The sequence below is a fragment of the Talpa occidentalis genome, unplaced genomic scaffold (genome assembly GCF_014898055.3).
Source record: "Talpa occidentalis isolate TD23 unplaced genomic scaffold, MPIMG_talOcc4v2.1 talOcc4.14, whole genome shotgun sequence".
NCBI classification, from domain to species: Eukaryota; Metazoa; Chordata; class Mammalia; order Eulipotyphla; family Talpidae; genus Talpa; species Talpa occidentalis.
The window spans coordinates 71,904,635-71,925,626 of NW_023601433.1; the positions used below are offsets into that span (position 1 = coordinate 71,904,635).

General features: G+C 44.1%; 1 protein-coding gene across 1 annotated transcript in view; it reads left to right on the forward strand.

The window, feature by feature from the left end:
• The first annotated feature begins 547 nt into the window (after positions 1 to 547).
• Positions 548 to 20,992, forward strand: part of GRK3 (G protein-coupled receptor kinase 3) — a 149,678-nt gene continuing 129,233 nt past the window's right edge. The window contains exons 1-2 of the mRNA XM_054695199.1: positions 548 to 716; positions 900 to 1,030. Of these exons, the coding sequence (XP_054551174.1) occupies positions 963 to 1,030 (68 nt within the window). The 5' untranslated portion in view covers positions 548 to 716; positions 900 to 962. The remainder of the gene's footprint in view (positions 717 to 899; positions 1,031 to 20,992) is intronic.

The window sequence follows — 20,992 nt, forward strand, 5'->3', positions numbered from 1 at the left end:
TGTTAACATGCCACAAAAGATGCTGCCGGGCATTATGTGCCTTTTGAAGGAAATTTGACTACCTAGGAAATATTCTTGCTCAAGATTTAAACCTGAATTGTAACCAGAGCCCTGCAGTGGGGACTGCAGGGCAAGATGGGCTTTTTCTCAGCTGCCACCTAAGCAACAGGACCCATTAGAAAACGTGGTGGCTTTACCCACCAGCATCAAAAGCTGCTGCCTGTGGGCAGCCCCTCCCTCAGGTGCCAGCCAGGTTAAATGGCCCAATCAGAGGGGATCAACTAGGGCTGGGGAATCTGAAGGAGGAGATCAGGGAGACAGGAGCTGGCTTGGGAGGCTGCTGAGACTCCCCACAGGGCCCAAGATGCCTGGATGCTGACTCTGTATTTGCCTTGGAAAGAAGCAGCAAAAAAGCACCAAATGCTCTGGGGCCTGGTGTCTCATTGAGCTGTTTGTTGTTGGGCCGACAACTCACAAAGCTGTTTATGAGGTGACACCCTGTGTCACCTCTCTGTTGCTGCTACCTTCAGTGTTGTTTAGTCCAACATCAGGTGCCACTTATCCTGACCTTTAGACTCTTGGCTGCGGGCTGCTGCGGGGACATCTCAGTGGCCCTGCCTGTGAGTGCCCCTGGCCCCTGGTGCTTCAGGCCCTCCCGGCAACACTTGTGTCTAAGAAAATGGTGCCACCAGTCACGTTGCCTGAATCAGAAATCTGTGAGTCACCCTTATCATTCCCTTTCCCAGCCCCTGCCACTCCCACTGTCATGTCTCAGCCCTATTGATTTTACCCACTGGCCACCTGTGAATCTTTTTCTCCGTCCCCATCACTATCACCCCATCCAGATTGCCATTATATTCCAGGACTCCTGAAATAGCCTTCTTATTGCTTTCTTACAGCTCTAGCTGAAGACTTTTCTGCGAATCCCCATTATCCTCAGCACAAAACCGAATCAATACCTGATGTTTCCTACACCTTTGCACATCCAGCACATGACACGCCTGGCATGTAACAAGTGCCCAATTAACAGGTACTGTTAAAATAGGTGGCAACTTGAGGATCTCTGAGAAGTCTACTTGTGCACAGATGTCTTCCTTGCTGAGCTCCAGGCATCTCTAAATCCAATATTGGTTCTTGATTTCTTGCCTCAGCCCATAATTCCAGGTGTATGTTTTAAAAATGCATGTCCACTTTTTAGATAGGTGTAATACAGAAAGACAGATGGTAGACCCTCGACTTACAAGCACGAGTCTGAGTTATGTTGCTTGTCAGCTGTGTGACTCATTGAAGCTCTCTGGACCTTCATTTCCCCCTCTTGTAAACTGGGGACAATAAAACTAAGTTTATAAGGGTACTGATTGCATGGTCTAGGGATTATTTTTATGATCTGTCTGCTCTGTCTAGCATATAATGGGTACTCTGTTGATAGGGATAGTCAGATGATGAATTACTATAAAGAAAAATAAAATACATGAGGAATGGGGGTCTTCTAAGAAAAGGCTGTGGAAGGACTCCATGAGCAACCCCAGGCATAAATTTTTTTTATAAGGTAAACTCTTCTTCCATTCTGGTGGTTTACAGGAGCCACTGCTTGCTCTTCTTGAGATAACTTTTCCTCCACTGAGTCAACATAAAACCTAAGTGGAGAAACATGGATTGTGCCCAAGTCTTTCTGTTAAGAATGCACTCGTAGTGAGCTATTACTGTGATAATGCTGCATAGCAACCCCGGAATCTCAGTGGGTTACAACAAACATTTATTTCTCTCCCACGGGGCTGGACACTAGCCAGAGTTCACCCGGCTTGGATTCAGGGCCACTCCACATGCTCTCACTCCAGGGCTAGGGTGAGGAGCAGCGGCCACCTGTGCTTGAGCATCTCATAGTGAGGCAAATGCTCAAGGGGCCAAGCTGCAGCACACAGGGTATTACAAGCATCGGATTGCATCACCTTTGCTCACGGCCCATTGGCCAAAGCAAATATCAAAAGTCCTGCCACAAGTTAGAACAGGGAGAGGCGTTCACGCTCTACACTGAAGCTGCGGCAAGAGTGGGAAGGAAGGAAGGAGATGTCGTGAATGATCAGTGCCATCCGCCACGCCATCAGAACTCGAATATCCACCTGTTTATCTCAACGATCATTAAAACTAGTTTTGTATTTTCAGTATATCCAGCCGGTTGGAAATTATTCCTTTATTTCTTATTGATTAGGAAAAGACAATTTTCCTAGTTGACTTTTCCTACTCAAAAAGAAATCACAGTGATGGCAGCCGCTGAACTGTTTGTTGTGCGCTTGGAGACCTATGTATGAGCACTGTACATCTTCCTACCATTCTGTGAGGAAATCACATTTTGTAGATGAAGAAGTTGACATGCTGGGAAGTTAAGTGACTTCCCCAGGGTCATACAGCTAATAAATATGAAGCAAGACTTGCAAGATCCCCAAATCTGGATCTCCTTGACTTTAGAGTCTGTGCTTAAACTTCCTCCTGTAACATTAAAGAATATCTCTAGTTCTATTATTTTAAAAATAACTTTGAGAATTGATGTGGATTCACAGATAAATTGTGGGTTCCAGTCTATCACCCAGTCCCCCCTATTAATAACATTAATTGTATTTTATGTTAGTGTGGAAAATTTTCCAGTTAATGAACTTATACTGATACATGATTCTTAACCCAAGCCTTTATTTTACCCAGATTTCCTTTATTTTCACTTGTTGACTTGTCTTTTTTCTGTTTCAGGATCTCATCTAGTCTGGGCACCCCATCCCATTTATGCATTATGTCTCCTCGGCCTCCTCTCAGCTATGACAAGGTCTCAGATTTATTTTTTGATGACCTAGACATTTTTGAGGTGTGCTGATCAGGTATTGTGCAGAATACCCCTAAATTGGGATTACCTGGTGGTTTTCTCACAATGAGACTGGAGTAATGGATTTTTAGGAGGGAGACATGGAAATAAAGTGTCTTTCTCATTACCCTTTCTCATCACAGCCTGCCAAGGATACCTATGACAGTGTGACTTAACCTTGATCACCTAGTAGAGGTAGTGCTCTCTCCATGGCAAAAACACTTCTCAAGCCTTGCCCCTTTAAAATGAAATCACCATGTATGACCCACACTTAGAGGTGGGAGTTTTTTTTTTTAAAGATTTATTTATTTATGCATACAGGAGCTGGGGTATAGACCAGAGATGTGGGGGTGTATGTGAGAGGATTCACCAGAGACAGAGTGGGGAACAGAACAGGCAGATTGAAATACACTGCTGAGGGGAGCAGCAGGCGAGACAGGAGAGGTCTGCTGTGCCATGTGGGTAGCTCCCTGGCCAGGGATTGAACTTGTGCTGCAGAGGCTGCAGATTGTTTCACAGTGCAGTAATTAACTCAGGTGGGAGTTTTAATCCAGCTCCTTGAGGGCAGCACAGCAATGTAGATTTTGGGGAATTCATCTGCAAGGGAGATTTGCCTGTTCTTGGTCATTTATTTATTGATGTATATGTGTATGAAATAGCTTATTTTTTAATCAGTATTGAGCGTGGATATTTACTTTATGCTTTGGATTATAATCCAATATTACTTTATTCATTTTCTTGCTCAAATTGTTCCAGCTTTGTCCGTTGGGAGCTCTTTCAGTCTGCTCCTCTGTTCCCTGGATACCCCGGCAGAGTGCTCATGTTGTTTTCCTTGAGTATTTTCCTACTTTCTGGTACAGTAAGATCCTCCAGGCCCATCGGCCCATCTTGTAGATTTCCTATCTCAGTCCTAGCATCAGCCATTTCTCGAGAGATCCCTGGTTCCTTTTTTGTTTTTTCCATTGGAAATGGCATTGGAATCTGAGATGTGGGTGTTAGATGCTGACTGTAGTGTTTTTGGTGGACTTCTCCTGGAAGTCTGATTGCCGGTCAGTTTCTTTTGTTCAGAATGGGGAACTTTAGACTGTTATTCCTCCCTGCTCTCCATGGCTGAACTTCTTCCAGCTTCATTTCTACCTTTCTTGGCTGCTCTGTCAGCAAAACAGCTCAGTGACTTCTCTGAGTGGATACCTCATGCTTTTGAGGAGAGTGGAGTGGGGGTGAACTGCTTTCTGTTTTGATTCCAGCACCTTCTGGCAGATGCATGGGGCTTTGTTGATTCCCTCGTCCTTGGCAGCCCTGGATCCAGGCCATGAGGGATGAAATGAATCACAACTCTGGAATTCCATCCCTGGGTCATGTGTGATCACTCAGAGCACAGTATCTTCATCAGAGTCTGGGAAATTTCTTCTGACATGTGCCTGACACTCTAGTACCTACCCACAGCATTCTGTAATAACTTCCTCCTCAGTCTTCACTGGAAGATAACCTGGGAAAACATGGCACCCTCTGCAAGCATAACAAATAACCACAACATTTCAGTGACATGCAATAACAAGTGCTTAAATAGTACCTCACATATATTTGGGGGTTGGCTTATGGAGATGGTCTGGGCTGGGTGACTCTGCTGATCACAGCTCGACTTGCCCACATAGCCGAGGGTTGATCATCATGGCTGGGTGACCTAGGAAAGACTGGCAGGTGTGGCTCTGTTCCATGTAGATCTCATCCTTTTTGGTACAGAGACACTAGGCCAGTATGGGCCAGTGAAAGCAGCAGAGCACAAAAGGGCAAGCAAAAACTGTAAGACAGAATGAGTATTATGTCTCCTCTGCCTCATTCTAGCAGCCAACATAAGTCACATGTCCTGACAGTATCAAGGACTGGGCAGATATCCTTTGTCCTTGTTAGGAAGAGAGTAGAGGGAGTGAATATTTCTGAGTGGTAATTGACCACATTTCACTCTGCATTTCCTCTTGTGAATTCTAAAATTCTCAAAGGTGTTTGTGGGGTCTCTGAACTTTCTACAATGAGCATACAAAAGAATTATAGACATTCCAGAAGCTGTGATCAATGACAAGCTGGTGGGAGGGTGATTGTGTTCACCAATGTACATACATCTCTCCTGTACCTGAGCACTGCTACTCCATGTTTCATAGCTCTCTTGTATCTAGATGGGACTGGGGCCCTGTATGGGCTAGTTCCAGTCAGTGGAATGAGAACAAAAGCATCATGTGTTACCTCTGGGCCTAGGTGGGCATGTGTGGGTGTGCCTTCTCTCTGTGAGCTTCCTTTCCCCATCTTCTCATTGAATGTAGACAATCTACATTCAACCCTGAATATCTCCAGGGTCCTTGGATGTGGTGGAGTTATCAGATGCAAAAACCTAGATTCCTGAATGACTGTGTGGAGCAGAGTGCCCGCCACCCCACAGTATGTTCCATTCCTTTGACAAAGTGGTGTGGTGTTGCGTCGTTGAGATTCAGGGATATCTGTTAAAGGTGTTAGCAGACTGTGATTAACAACCCCCTTTCTGATGGCCAATGGCCAATAGTAGTAGCTGTTAAAGATATCTCCTGTGAGTTAGATCAATAAACTATAGCTTATACAATGTTTATGTCTGTGAGTGTTTATTTTTGACATGTTATTGAGGATCTGTTTTTACCAGCCACCAGCCATTCTTGACTTTCACAATATGACTCAGATTTACCTTGTGGGAATCATCTCTTCTCTATTTAGGTGAAGTCCTTCTGGAAAAGATGACTCTGTCCCCCTGAGCTCTAGGGATGGAACACATGGCTAGGTTAAGCCAATCTGGTCCTTGCTTTGCCCTGTCTAATGTGATTGGCATCAGGATTGGAGCATGCATGTCATCTAGGCTAAGCCAATCTGGTTCTTGCTTCCCCATAACTACATTCATTGGTTCATGAGTGGGTGGACACATAAACTAAGCAGGTCTAAATTTAATCTCAGAGTCTTAACTGGGGAAGTTGAAATAAAGACTGTGGTTCTTTTTCACTAGACATTAACATGGAAGATTATAGCCATTGGTGATGCAGGCAGCCATCTGTAATTATAAAGAAAGCCAGCCATAGTAGGAAACTGACTATGGCCGATAGAACACAGCAATGAAAAGGGTAGGTCCTTGGCATCATTGTGAAGCAGCTGGGTCAGACCTTTCCTGAAGCTGACGTATTTTTGGACTTTTCAGTCAAACAAGTTCAATAAATAGCTTTTGTGCTTTAAACAGATTAGTTGAGTTTACATTACTCATACCCAAAATATTCTCAATGAATTCAGTATTTATCTCTTTAATAATCAAATAAAAGTCTAATCAGAAAATGTAAACTCTTAAGTGACATTAAAATAGATGATTCTTAGAAGACTATTTCTAGTTGTAAAACTAGAGTTTACAAGGCCCAGTTGGATTCTTAATACTTGAAGTATCAATATTTATACAAATCTATATAACCAAAGAGTGTTTAATTATTTGGAGACTTCAGGCAAAAGTATGATGAATACATTATTTAAAAAATTGTCCACACATGGGAAAAATCCTTCCATGGGTTCTATTGCTCTTAATAGGTTCTGTAAGACTTTATATCACCTGACCCCTACCCAGCCCTCTGAACTTATCAGTTATACTCCCACCCATTCCCCTCAGTTCACTCAATTTTAATTCTCAGAGTTCATTTCTGCCCCAGGACCTTTGCACTGGCTATTCCCTTTGCCCGGAGTCCTCTTTCTCTGGCTTCTCCTCCTCCTGGCATCTACACAGATCTCAGTTCCTCTTCAGAGATACCTTCTCTGATCACCCAGCTAAAGGGAGTCTTCCTCTTGGGCACTTTTTACAAGTCACCATTTAGCTCCTTTACAGCACTTTTTACAATCTCACAGTATCTGGTTCACTTAGCCACCTATTATCTCTGCATGCTATTCAAGTAAAAATGCTTCAAGGGCATTGCCTTTGCCCATTCTGGTGCCCCAGTGTCTCCAGAAACTGGCATAGTGCCTGACAGCTGGCATTGCGTAAAAGATAGAACCGTAGGAGCCAAATGGAGGCAGCAGTGTCCTTTGGAGAAGGGTGGAGAGTAGAAGAAACTCACAATGTTGTCATGGTGGGTGGGGTTGGAAATTTACAAAAGGGAGGGCAAAGAGAAAGGGACAGGGGCAGGCATTGCTTGGGAATGTCATTCAAGATTATTCACAGGGTTTTTCTGAAAGGAATGTGTGTGTGTGTATGGAGAGAAAGTGGAGGAGAGAGAAGGCAGAGAGAGACAAAAGGAGCCCTCATCCAAAAATTGATGGAGCCAATCAATTTGGAGCTGGAAACCTCATCACACATATTACTTTCTGCCTGGTGTTGGGGGCTCTGTGCTCTCTCTGAGATTTTATTACCCACAGGAGTTTCTCCTTCAAATTGCAATCTGAGAGGCTCCACTTGGGGGAACAAAAGGACACTCCAGGCCACTGCAGTTCAGCATTATCATTTCTTTGTACATCCTTGTTATGAGTTGGGAATAAACATAGTCCCCTTAATTTCAGAAGAAATGAAAATGACTTTTCTCTGGGCTGTTGAGTAGCTCCCCTTCTTCTCCCTGCTGCGAGCTCAGATCCACACGCGCCCACAGGTTTTCGGGGGGAACTTTCTCAATCAAAAGACTGTTATTGAATGTAAATCTCAGAGCAGAAATTAGATAGACTGTTGCTCAAGGCAGTGGTATCTTTTAAAAAATAACTAAGAACTAGAATCTACAATCAAAACCACCTTTCTCTCCCTCATCTCTCATTTTCTTTGGCAGATAAGGAAAAACGTAGGTGTTTCTTTTAGAGCTTAATTCTCAGAAAGCTAATGTCATTGAGTTGTAGCTTCGGAAGACGGCTCTGGAAACTGGTGTACACAGAGCCTGTTCCTGACAAAATGAATGAAGTGTGAATGTAGAGAAGCAGCTATGATGGCAGTCGTTGGAGAGCAGGAGACTGGAAATTTCCCTTTCTTTCTTTTTCCCCTACTTGGAAATGTTTTCCCATTGTTGCTGATGAACCACCCTCTACAAACTTGGTCCCTGGTGCTGTGATGTGGCTATTGTTTAAAGAGGTCTGTTGTCTCAGTGTGACTTACCCTCTCCTCTGGCTCATTTCGTTGACCTGTGTTGTCATAATGGGAGGATTTCTTGCATTCTGGCTTTTCTTCTAGATCCTGGATGGAGAAAGAGGTGACTCTCCACGTTTCTTTGAGGAACTATGACCCAGAAATAGTAAATATTTGCTCAACAAGTTATTTATTACCTTTCATGCCATGATTAAAATTTAACTTTCATTGAACTACTGTTCCAGCTATAGAGATGAAAATAAATACTTGGGGACATGTGTGATGGCCCTTTCACTGGTGTCCCCACCTCCCTCTGGCTTCACACTAATCAATTCCCTTCATGGCAGATGATTTTGAAAACGAGGAATGTAGCCACGTCATGCACCTGCATGACACATTGAGTGACTCCCTAGTGTCCTTGGGATTCAGTCCTCATCCTTATCCAAATTTGAAAGTCCTGCAGGGTCTAGCTATCCAGTGACCTCTCCAGTCCCATCTCATACCCTCTGTCTTTGAGGCTGGGAGACCAGAACCCCGGTGTCACACTGAGGGGCAAGTCACCGATACAGAGCCAGTGTGGTGGACTGAGGACTACATTCTAGGAATCAAGACTCATGTGTTCATGGCAGAAGCAGGGAAAGAAAAAGTCTATAAAGGGGAGCTGAGGATGAAGAGGGCTCACTAACAAGTATGGATGCAAATAATTGAGCTAAACTTTCTGGAACTTGGATGCCTGGTGTGCCCAGCTGCTGTGGGGGCGCGGGGGGCGGGGGCAGAGGTTGGGGGTTGGGGAAGTGCCAGGGGTTGATGGGAGAATCCACAGAAACAAGGCTTCTGTCTGAGGGAATTCACGGCTCAGAGCTGGGCTTGATGTCAGCGCGAGCCAGCGAGGGACTCTGGAGCGATGGCTACAGTGCAGGGAAAAGCAAGGACAGGCTGGAAGCTACCAGCACCTCTGCATCTGTCTGCCTCTCCTGGCTCCCAAGCAAGTGTGGCCATCAGCAGGTAAAGGCTGCCCCTTCACTGGGTTCTCCCTGGTCCTGTACAGCTTCACTTCTGGGGCACTGGGCCAGCCCCTGCGAGGAAGGCAGTGTGGGAAATGTTCCCAGCAAAACCAAGCTGAGGACAGAATAATCCAGAGAGTGGGGGAGGCATGGCGACCAGGAGACACGTGGTCCCTGTCCTCAAGCACCAGGGAGAAAGAGCAGAGAGGTCCCTGGAGGGTATTTGGGCAGTTTGGCTGTGAAGTGTGATGTAACTCCCTCCGCGGAACTCTAAATCTGCACTCCTCGGCCATCTGTTCAAGTTGGCCTTGCTGCCTTCCCTTTCCTTCCTCTTTCCTGCCTTCCCTTCTTCCTCTCAGAGTCTGGTCAGCCGTGGGGATGAGGAAGAACAGAGCCAGCACATGTGGCCCCAGCACAGAGTTTCCATTTTATTAAAAGAAGACGTGAGTTTCTAACACAGAAATTAGGATCCCTCTCAACTCTCTCCTTCCATATTAACTTGAAATCTTGCATTTTACAGCTACAAGAGCCAAACCCAAATGGAAATCAATCAACACAGAAATAGAGAATGCTCCACTTACTCCTTGCTTCATGGAATAAGTGGAAACCCAGAGAGGTTAAGTGCCTTGCTCCAAATTACACAGCATTTCTGTTGGCCTATAAAAGAGCCTTTTATTGGCCTTTTAAAAGGCCCACACGCTCAAAGTCTCTATTCTAAAGAGCTTATTGTCCACGGAGAGGTTCGAGTGTCTTCACCTAAGACAATTTGCCTTGATCATTGTGGTTGCCATTTCCATTTCTTCATTGAAGTGGGCAGAGTGAGGGCGATGACCAGGGTGCTTTGGGCAGAGCTTCCTGTGGGGGTGCTGTATCTCCATAGGCACAACCGCTATCAGGGACTGGCCTGTGTTTTAGGGACTCGATTTTATTGTTCACCTGAGTCAAGTCAATTTCATAATTTATCTCTGCCAGAGCATAATGCTGGCAGCTATATTATCTGGCTCAAGGGACATTTGAAGTTCATCATAAACCACAGGCAGGTGTGGATTCTTTTGCAAAGTAGCCCAGTGCACAACTCTCTCTCTCTGTCTCTTCCTTCCACCCTCCTCCTCTCTCTCTCTCTCTCTCACACACACACACACACACACACACACACACACACACACACACACTCTCGTGTGAGCGTCTGAAACAAATGTTTCACCAAACAATGCTTAAATTGGGTGACTCACTCTCCTGATGATATTTATTCCATTCTATTTCACTTTGTTATTTAAAATCCTGCTTGCATCTATCAAAATGGATGTGACCTACAAGTTGGCCTTGAATCACAGCTTAAAAGACACTGATCTAGGGCATCTCTTCTTGCAATCAAGAAATCTTGGAAAGTGACCTGTGTACCTCCAATCACAGTGGAGAGTGTCAGAGTTTTGAGGGCACATTCAGGAAGCCTGTGTTAGGTCTGCCCAGACTATTTCTGCTCCACTGTGAGCTCTCTTCCCTAGTGACCTCAGTGCCCATGTTTGCTGAGGAGTGATAATCACTTCCATTTGCTGAGTGCTTACAGTGTGCTAAGTGATAGAGAGAAAAAGCCAAAATGAAAGAGGTCTAATAACATGGCAGAAAAGAGTTGATAGATATAAGTAAGAGAAAGCACCCCTATGTCAGAGGTCCCACTCAGAGGCAAGTTTAATGGAAACCAAGTTGTTTTAATACCTGCTTCCATCGGTGAGACACGGAAGGAGACATGTCTCCCATTGACATTGTTGTAGTCATAGGGCATGATATGGTTTGCACATCCTTGGAAGAAATCCAGCATTAGGGTTTTTACTTGGAAGTGCTCCTCAGGTTCTAAATATTGGGGCTCAGGACACCAAATCCCCATAGTGTCGTTGTCACAAGACAACAAGAAAAAGTAGATGTACAGACCTCAAAGGGTCCCAGGTGTAAGGCTCTGAGCAGGATCCTTCTGGTCAGGTAGAAAAAGCACATTTTTTTTTTTTTTATTATTTTGCATTTGGAGAACTCTAGGCAGGAAGAATATAGACTGTGCATCTTCATCTGCCTGTGATCAATGTGGTGCAGATAATTCATGACATAGTTTCATTCAACGATGCTTTACAGCCAGCATCAGCATGTGGAAGAAATTTTAGATGGGGAAAAGACAGATGTCCTCTCTCATGATGCCTGGGGTGAGGCAATCAATGCAGCCTGCTGCTCTATATGTCAAGAAAAGTTAAAGATTAGAACCAAAGGTCAGTACCAAATACTTTTATTTACTTAGACCAAGCAGAACAATAAGATCAGAATAGAAAACGTTTCTAGGTCCCAGGAGGCTCCCTCCTTCCCCTTGTTGTCCATCCTCACCCAAGATAACCACTATTCTGATCACTATCATATGGATTAATTTTGCCTGTTTTCATTTCCTCCGAAGTGGTCTCATACCATATTTATTTTTGTGTATCTGGGTTCTTTAACTTCACAGTCTGATTTTCTGATTTGTCCATGTTGCTACATGCCACAGTGATTGTGCTTTTTCACTGCTGTGTAGTAGTCCATTGTATAACCAGGCTATCACGGGTGTATCTGGGTTGTTCCTGTTTTGTTTGTAATTAAAACTATTGTGAATATTTGTATATAGGGTGGGGTTTTTTTTTGGGGGGGTATATAAACACTGCTTTTTGTAGGGTAGATAGCCAGATATCTATGAATCTTTGAGTAAAATTCCTTGGTCATAATTTAAACATAGCTTTAGTAGATAATGACAGACAATTTTCCAAAGGGTCAAACCGATCTACTCTCACACTGGTGCTGTTCATTTGTTCCTCATCATTTGGGTTGGTGTTTTTTTTCTTTTAGTTATTCTAATACACATCACTGTTATAGACATCATTATATGATATAGTAAATGGATTATCTCAAATCCTCAGAAGAAACCTGCTAATCTTCTCACTTTCTGAATAAAGAACTTGGCCTAGGTAGGTCAAGTCACTTGCCTAAGGACCATTGGCCAAAGTGTAGTAAAATTGAGATTCACACTGTATATGTAACACCCTGATCCCTGCTAGATATGACCAAGTCAATGTTTGCTTTGGGGTACTTTGAGGCACAATCCCCAGTGACCTTATAACCCCCATGTAACTGTATTATTTCATTAAGTATCACCTCAGAGTCTGGGAGTGCAACCTCACTCAATCCTATACTCTCCATGTGTACTGTCTTAATAAAACTAATTTTTCCCCATAACTCTAAGTAGAACTTTTAATCAAACTATAACATTTTAAAAAACAAATAACAAGTCACTTGAACCAGTGATCAAGGATTTTATTCTCTTCAATGGAAGAAATATCTCCAAAGCTGCAGTGGACAGATGCTTAGGTGGCCCACTGTGACATCCTTGCGAGGTCCCCTCCCCTGAAGTAAGGGGGGGGCCTGTGACTGGGTTTTAGCCAATACAGTTTGCAAAGGGGCTGTGGGATATAAGATTGTACTGCCCATCTTGAGAACGCTGATGAAGTAGGTTGGGAAGGCCTGGGTTGTAAGAAACTGAGTAGCTTCTAAGAGTTTCTAGGAGCTGAGGGAAGCATGTTGTCAACAGTGAGCAAGACTCTAAGACCCCAAATCCAACAGGCCAGAGGAACTAAATGTTGGCAGGACTCACAAACTCAGAAGCACATCCTTGTCCTGTCGAGCCTTACATGAGACTGCAGCCCTGGCTGACACTTCATTGCAGCTCCATGTAACCTTAATCAGAGGACCCTCTCAAGCCATGCCCACCATCTTAACCCATCTTAGCCCACCATCTTGGAGATGATAAATATGTGTGGTTTTAAGTCACTAAGCTTGTGCCCAAATTGCTACTCAGTGATAACTGAAACAAAACACTTGGGTCTACATGGAAATGCAGAACGTAATCAAGAAGCCGATTTGATCAGTAACAGATCTTGCACAGTTGAAGTGCTCTTAATAGATAATCACACCATTTCTAGAGGGGAGAAAACTCCCTGGGCAGTCCTGTAACTCCTGACCTGCAGATAAAGGCTTTTGGAGCCAGACATCCTATGGTGTCTGACTGTAATTCAGCAGTCTTAGGAAATCACTCTCTCTTGCACATTTATTGGGTTCTTTGTGTGATCAGAATATATTCCCAAGTGGGCTATTAGTTGTAGCAACATTTCTTGAGAAAGGGTTTCACTATACAAGTTTCCTAACTGTGTGCTAGGAGTCCACGTGGATGGTAACTGGATCGATGGAGCAACAAAATTGGGTCAGCATAGGGGAGAGGTCAGCCCCAACAACCATGTGCCATGGTGACCTTGCAGAACCTTTCTCCCAGGTGGATTAGCCCAACAAGTTGCCATTTGCCCGTGGCATCTATTTGCATGTACACACTGGCCCTAGCACTTCCGAGGAGGAGACAAACAGCTATTTCTTTTCAAGGCCTCAAGGGTGGAAACACTTTGGCCTGATGTTGCTCATCCTTCTTGTTTGTTTAGAAAAATTAAGGCCTGGATGGACCGAGCTATCATTTGTTTGTTTCCTCTCTTTTCTATTTAAAGCAGTTCATAAGGAAAGTCCTCCAGAGAAAAATCCAGCCTCTCCCCACCCTGACACATGCCTTTTTTTTTTTTTTTTCAAATGTTAAGGGAAGGGGAAGGTCGTTATCCAGAGGCTCCCAGAGTTCCCTTTCACAAGGCCAGTTGGACTATGTCAAGTCCTTGTTTAACGCCCACCCATGGCCCCCCTGTGCTCTATGGACAGAGACCCAGCTCCTCACTGTGGCCTCACGGCCTGCAGGGTCTGCCTTCTGCCCTGTCTCAGACCTCACTTCTCACTCCCTTCTCTTTTTCTCCTGCTCAGGGCCTTTGCCCAGGCTGCATTCTCTACCTGAAAACCATTTCCTTTCCCCTCTCTGCTCAGTCTTCAGTTCTCAGTTTAATGTCACCTCCTCAGAGAAGGCCTCCTGGATCCACACCTGATTTTGAGGTCCTCTATTATAGTTACCTTGACATCTGTATCCTTGAGCACATGGCAAAGTTGTCGTGAAATCACCAATTAGGTGCCAGAGAGGATAGGGCATAGCTACTAGGCTCCCACTGCCTTGGACACAGAACGCTCCCAATAAATATTTGCTAAATAAATGACTGGAGGAATAAAGCCATCCATGAATAAATGAAAAATCAATTTTTCATCTGAGACCCTCACTTCACTCCCTGGAGGTACTGGGAGGAGAGTTTTCCTTGTCTTTCGATAATTATCACTTTAATCTTTGGGTGTATGGTGGCTGGGTTATGATTTGTGCTGGGAGACTGATATCTGCTCTGGGCAAGGTCAGGTTTGGTGATGCTGCCAGACTCCATAAAGGTGGACTGGCCAGCATGGCAGGAGGTGACCCTGGATGGTCGAGAGGTTCCAGTTCTCTCTTAAATCTTGAATGTTTCAGAACTGGACCCAGGAATGTGATTCTCTTAAAGGAGAGCATTTTCGACATAAGAGTGGACAAGATTCCAGGACTTCCATGGTCTCCTGCCAAATTCCAAGCTTGGTGCTTTCCAGAAGCAATTATGTATAGTGGGGGCCTGGGAGTGTGTATATGTGAGTGAGCCTAGGCAAAGGGTGGTCCATCAGGCCTGCCTGCACCATCTAGGCACAGGCTCATTCAAGTCCCATACAGCCCTTCCCAGGGGCCTTATTATCTCATTGTATCCTCACTGTAATGCCTGCAGCAGTGAATTATCTTCAATTACAGAGGAGACAACTGAGATTCCGAGAGGGGAAGTCACTTAGTCTACGATCATACAAATAATGTTAGAAGTGAGATGCAAATTGAGGCCTCCATCAACATTCATTCTCTTTCCTCTCAACTATACCACAACCCTAAAATCACTCTAGTCCAATGATGTAGATTGAAGACTTCCTGAGACTGGGAAAAACTGCTGCCCCGAATATATCAGATATACACAGACAATCCTGGTAAATAAAGTTCTTTTAAGAAGAGCAAAGCCTGCTATTTAATAATCAAATATATGAATTAAAATGCAGACAAAGCTTTTGGAAAGTTGACCTATCAATAAATTCATTTTAAGGTGCAAATGACTGATAGGAAATCTTTTCATGCAAGCATAACTAAGGAAAAGGTATAGAGAAAGAGAGAGGGGCATTTGAGTCTGACAGGTAAAGAGAGAGACGAGAGGAAGAGGATTGGAGAAAGGGCTTAGGAAATGGATGGTGGCTCTAAAGAGAATGCTTGATAGCTTTGCATTATTGCTTCATGGTGGCTGAATGGTATCTCTCTCAGAGACATATGTGAGCAGTGGTATTTAAATTGTAAAAGGCCAAGAAATGACCTTGAAGGAAAGCGTGCTAGCTAAAGGGCCAGGAGGAAAAAGCCCCTGAAGTAAAAATCAGCATTGTCATTGTGACCTGGGCTCACTGAGTGGGCTGTATGGGTAGCAGGAGGTGAATTGGAAAGAGCATTTTAATAGGATTTTACAGTTTGTTGCACACCTGAACAGGTACTCTGTTATCTTGTTTAACGCAACAGCCCTATGACTTCAATTTACAGGAATTAGAGAAGCAGATTGGGCTAGAACTGCCTGGGTTCAAATCCTATTAATGTAGCTATTGTACTTGTTTTGCAAGTGATTTGACATTTTCCTCCTGTTTAAAATGAGGCCAACCACCTCCATCATGGGTGTTTGGGAAGGATTTAATGAGGTAGTCACACAAAGTATTTGACGTTGTAGTTGGCACACAATCAGCACTCAATACATGTTCCCTATTATGACTTCTATATTGTACCACTAAAGTGGCTTATTTGGAAGACTATTTCAGCGTGGCTCCAAACCTCTTGGGATTGATTCTATCTTGGCAGATGAGTGATTTCTACTTAGGTGCCTGCCACACTGATGGTAAATATTTATAGAATGAATGAAAGTCTAAGCTAGCATGGCATGGATCAGGCAGAAATAGAAGACAGAGCATAATAGTATGAGTAATTTGTAGGTGATTTGGTAGGCCATGGGAGTCACTGAAGGTTCTTGAGCAAGAGCAGGGAGAGTCGGAGGGCCTAAAGGAGGGAAGATTTGGAAGGGGGATGATCATTTGGCAAGCTGTGGACATCTGGATGAGGGATAAGAGAAACTTGTTGCAGAGGCTCCAGAGAGAAGAGGAGAACTTTCCCTTTTATTTACTGCTCACCCAGAGGCCTGCAAGTCACCCTAGATCATACTTCATCTTAGCCCAGTTAGTGTGCCTCCATATTGTAATGTACTGGCCTGCCTACTTTAACCACCCTTATCCAGATCTCCTGTATCTAAACAATTGTCCAAGCATTCAAGTGGTTCAGCCCTCTCATTCACTTGGTTTGTATCTTAGCCAAGAGAGTCTTGTAAATGACACATCAATGTTGTCACTCCTCTCTTTAAATCTTCCACTGACATCCCACTGCCCCTAAGCTAGTGTCAGTTACCCTCTGTGACTCCCAGGCCCTACACAATCTCATCCTGCTGACCCCTCTCACCTGTCTTTCTTGGGGCTGCCCATTTGCACTCAGCCAATCTGACCCTTCTCTACTCTGGAATCTTCCACATGATGTCTGTCTGAGCAATTGCAGGCCCTGAACTAAAAGTTCCAGGGTGAACTTTTGTGATAGTGCAGGGCTTATCATACCCTATTGTACCTGACAAGCACTTCAGTGTCTTATTACAGTGCAGATTAAGCTCAGTAGGATTGGGGGAGAGCTTAGAATTTGCGCGCATGTTTGGGTGACCTCAGTACCACCTGGGAGCTTGTGAGAAATACAGAATCAAGCCCAACCTGGACCTCTGTGTCTGAATCTGCATATAAGTGCCGTGGAGCGCTGGTCTAGAGAACCCCTTAGGCACATGTGAACACCTACCTGGGGACTTCTAGGGTCCTCTGGGATCAGGGTTATGTCAGGCCTGGTCCAGCTACCATGATTTTGTCCCTGAGTCTAATCTGATCTGCTGAAATCTACACCTATGAGCTTTGACAGAATGAGACCATTTTGGGAGCTGTCACCTCCACCCAGGGTAATCAGAGGTAATCAGACCTAGCTGAGATGGGAGAAGAGATGGTGAGAGGTAAGAGACAGGGCCACTGAACACCTGCAGCCATTGGCCCTCATGGCATGCCCCCAAATGACTTTTGCTTGTGAGGTGTGACATGGGAGTTCTGTGGGACTTTCCTTAGCAACTGGGGGTCTTTGGTGGCCTTTCTTGGGTTGGTTTTGGCATAATTTCCCAGTCGAATGGCACATGCCCTTTCAGACAAAATCTTAAGGCCAGAGGTAACTTGGCAATGCAGAAAAGGTCTGGCTTTCTGTGACTTCCATATCCAGAGGTGACCTTTCTACTCCTTAGGAAGGAGCCAAGATGGCTTCTTCAGTCCCATGGAAAAGCGAGGCCTGCTTTAGGGGGTTGGCCATTCCGTCAGTCTACGTTCCCAGTGCCCTTGATTTCCTGCTTCTGTTCGTATTATCTTTCTCTTACAGCTGTTCCTGTACCAGTGGTGTTGATACCAGTGTGTACCCTGGTTTCCCACCTCCCTGACATCAAAGCACCCACAAATACAAGCCATGAAGTGGTAAGGGTCACCAAAAAGGAATGGCTTTGCTGTGTAGGACAGTCAAGTAAGAACACACAGAAGTCAGAAGAACAGACTTCCTGTTCCTGAATGTTCTCTGGCCTCCTCCACCACCTCCGGGGGTTTTCACTGGCTACCCATCCCATGAGTGCCTGGCCTCATGCCATGTCAGTGGCCTTCTAGACCATTAGCAGCACAAGGACCATCAGAGACCTGGGGGTTAGGCCTCCTGCTTTTATCAGGATTTACTCTTTAATGGGCACTTGTGGTTTTAAATAGCATTCTGTTTCTCTCTTTGGACTGTCTTCTGACAGAAGGCTGTCTTTGAGGCAAACAATCTATAATATTTTGTCATTTGCTCATTCATTCATTCATTCATTCATTCATTCATTCGTTTCCACATACATTGAACACCTTTATTGAGCAAACTCAGCATGCCAGGGCAGATGCTAGAGGAGCAAATACAGATGTGCTTGTTTCTACAAACCCGGTAATGGTTTGCTCCCCTCACCTGTGGGTTGTGGTGATGCTGAGAATTATTTATGACCCAGGTACCGCTTGATGGAGTAAAACTGAAACCCACAAGAGGGCATGGAGGGTGTGAGTATTCTTCACCTTGCAAAAGGATTCACTGCAGGATTAAATAAAGCCAGGAAAATTTAGAATTTGAAAGGACCTCTGGGACCAGCTCATTCAATCCCTTCATTAGGCAGCTGTGGGAAGTAAGGTTTAAAGGCTTAAGTAAGTTGCATATAGTTATTCAGCAATGCCCCTGTGTCACATCCAGCCTTGCTTTCTCATTCTCAGGGCAAATCTCTTTCCATAGTGCCCTGCATGGCATAGAGACACTCCAATGACAATAAGAAGGAAAACTAGGCCAATATTTATTGAGAACTTTCTATGTGGTAGACACTTTCTCTGTGTTTTTCCTAGGTTACATTATTTCCCATATATTAGGCCAGTAATACCACTGAGAGTGTACTGAGAAGCAGAGAGATTAAGCAATTTGTCTAAGGTCACACAGTTTGGAAATGCAGGCTCTGGGTTCTAATCCAGAGCCTGTGGCTCCTGAGCCCATAGTGTGTGCACTTTCTCTTTAGAGAGAGATATCTTGACCTGCAACTTTTGTAGAGAAATGTGTTTCCACCCACATATTTCAAAGGAAGTTACTTCCATATTGAATATAATTTCAGTGTGATTTAACCCAAACCTTGGTATCATCCCTTTTGGCAGACCATTCAAAGCATTGAATTTCTATGTATTGAGCTATGCTGTTACAATAGCATGCAAAGCCGCCCACTGGACATGTGTGACAAGGGGCAGAACTGTGATCCGAGTGGCAGGTGAAATGGCACTGTGGCCCTGTGTGCTAGAAACACCTGCAGACTTGACAGGGCGAGGTGTTTGGAACAAAGCCCATTCAAACCCAAATGTGTGTGGTTCTCACAATTAATAATGACTTTTAGGGGGTTGCTTACCAAAAAATCAAGCGTCTCTTAGCAGGGTTGGATTAAATATTGTTATATTAAAGAATTCAAGTCAGGCGTGTTCTGTTGTTTGAAAAAAACCTTCTATTTGGGAGTCTTAGAGTTGAATTTTTTCATTTGTGCTTGATTAATTTCCCAGAACAACACCCCACCCCCACTCCCCGTTTTTATAGCTCAGGGAGTTTCACTGTGTGTAGGAAGTTCCAGCAAAGTCCAGAACCAAAACCTATATGATCAGTTAGTTCTCTAGTTAGCTTTTTCCTCTGCAGCTGTTATCAGAATTAACCCCAAAGAGTACAAACATAATGCATCCATCTAAGCAACATCTCCCCTAATCATGAAACATCCTAGAAGAGAAGGAAAACACATTGCAGAAAGGCAGGAATTTTTTCCATTATGTCACATGCAGCATGAGCCCAAAGTCCTTTAAATTGTCTGGGGCAGGGGGAGAGTGGGAAACCTAATAATTTGCAAGGGAGCATACTGACTAAGTGCAAATAGGTTGCTATTTGTTTTCTCTCTTCATGGTAATGATCTCAGGCTGGAGATGGTGTTTAGCAACGGGACCCAGCAGGTCAGTTATGACAACTTCATCACTGTCATTAGCACCTTTTGTTTGCAGTGAACACAGAAAGCTGTTCAGCATTAAGGGAGTCAAAGGAAAGAGAGGGGGGTGGAGACAGTGAGAGCAGAGGACCGGGGAACCAAGGTTAGAGCACTGTTAATACCAAGAAAAAACAGCCTTGGGGCAATTAGTCAGTTGATTTAAATGGTGAAGGGGTAAATGGTAAATGGTAAAGGCCCTCAATTTTGGGATCCTTGTTCTTTCCACTAGAAGAGTAATTGCTTGTGTTTATAAAGGCTAATCATTTTTGCCAATTTTAGTTCCTAGAAATGACTCAGGGAGATGTTCTTTTTGGTAAGGGGGTCTTCCAGCTTTAGCATTATGACTGAATAATCAGTTTCAAGTATCTACTCCAGCAGGCCAGGGTAAAATGAAGCAAAAGAAATAGAGGAAGTGCAGTGACCTTTGTTGGGGACCTACTGGTGTCAGCCAAGGTGAGTTTTCATGTGTAGTATCTCCTCCATCTACTCAGTCACCCTGGGGTAGGCGCCCTCATCTTCACTGGATGGATGATCTGTCAAGTGAGAGTCCGAATGATAAAAGCAAAAACATTAGAAGAAACTTAACAATCTGCTGGTTTTGTTTGGTTTGTTTTGGGAACTTACTCCTCCTTCTGGGGTGACCCTTGACAAGACATTCTGTGTTCCTGTTTTTAGACCAAAAAAAAAAAAAAAAAAGTGGGTGGAAGATGAAAGTTTGCTATTTGGTTGACGCAAATTTGTCTCATTAGTATATTTTGTTCTCACTTATCATTTCAGCTTTCTGTTGCCCCAACCAAGTTTCTTCGGCTCTTATTCCCCCCTATTTCTTACATCCCTCTTGTCTTTTTCCAGACAACTTCATGAATATTGTGCCTTGGATCTTGAGAAATGTCTGGTAAAATGGGCCAAGTTTGAATGCAGGCATAACAGGGAAACAGATGGGGATGGGGGGTTGGTTTGTGGTGTGGTAAGAGAAGGAAAGAAATAAGGAGGAGAGATTATGAGAGGGATATTGGGAGAGCACAAAGAGCAGGAATCTTGTGACGACAAATCAGGCTGCTTCTGCTGTGACAGTACAGTTTATGTACAAAATTGGACCATACCTATACCTGCACTCTATTAACCCTGTCATTTATTGCAGAACATTATACCAAAATCCTAGTAAAGTCTAGGCTCATGGTGCAAGATGACCACGTGGATAAATTAAAGGGATTTTTTTTTATTAATATCCAGTTCAAGTCTTCTTAAAACTTCTCGGGTATCCCCCAACAGGACTCCAGCCCTACTGTCACATGGGTTCTGAACGTGGGCTTGTATGGCTGAGGAAAAATAAGACACAAACGAA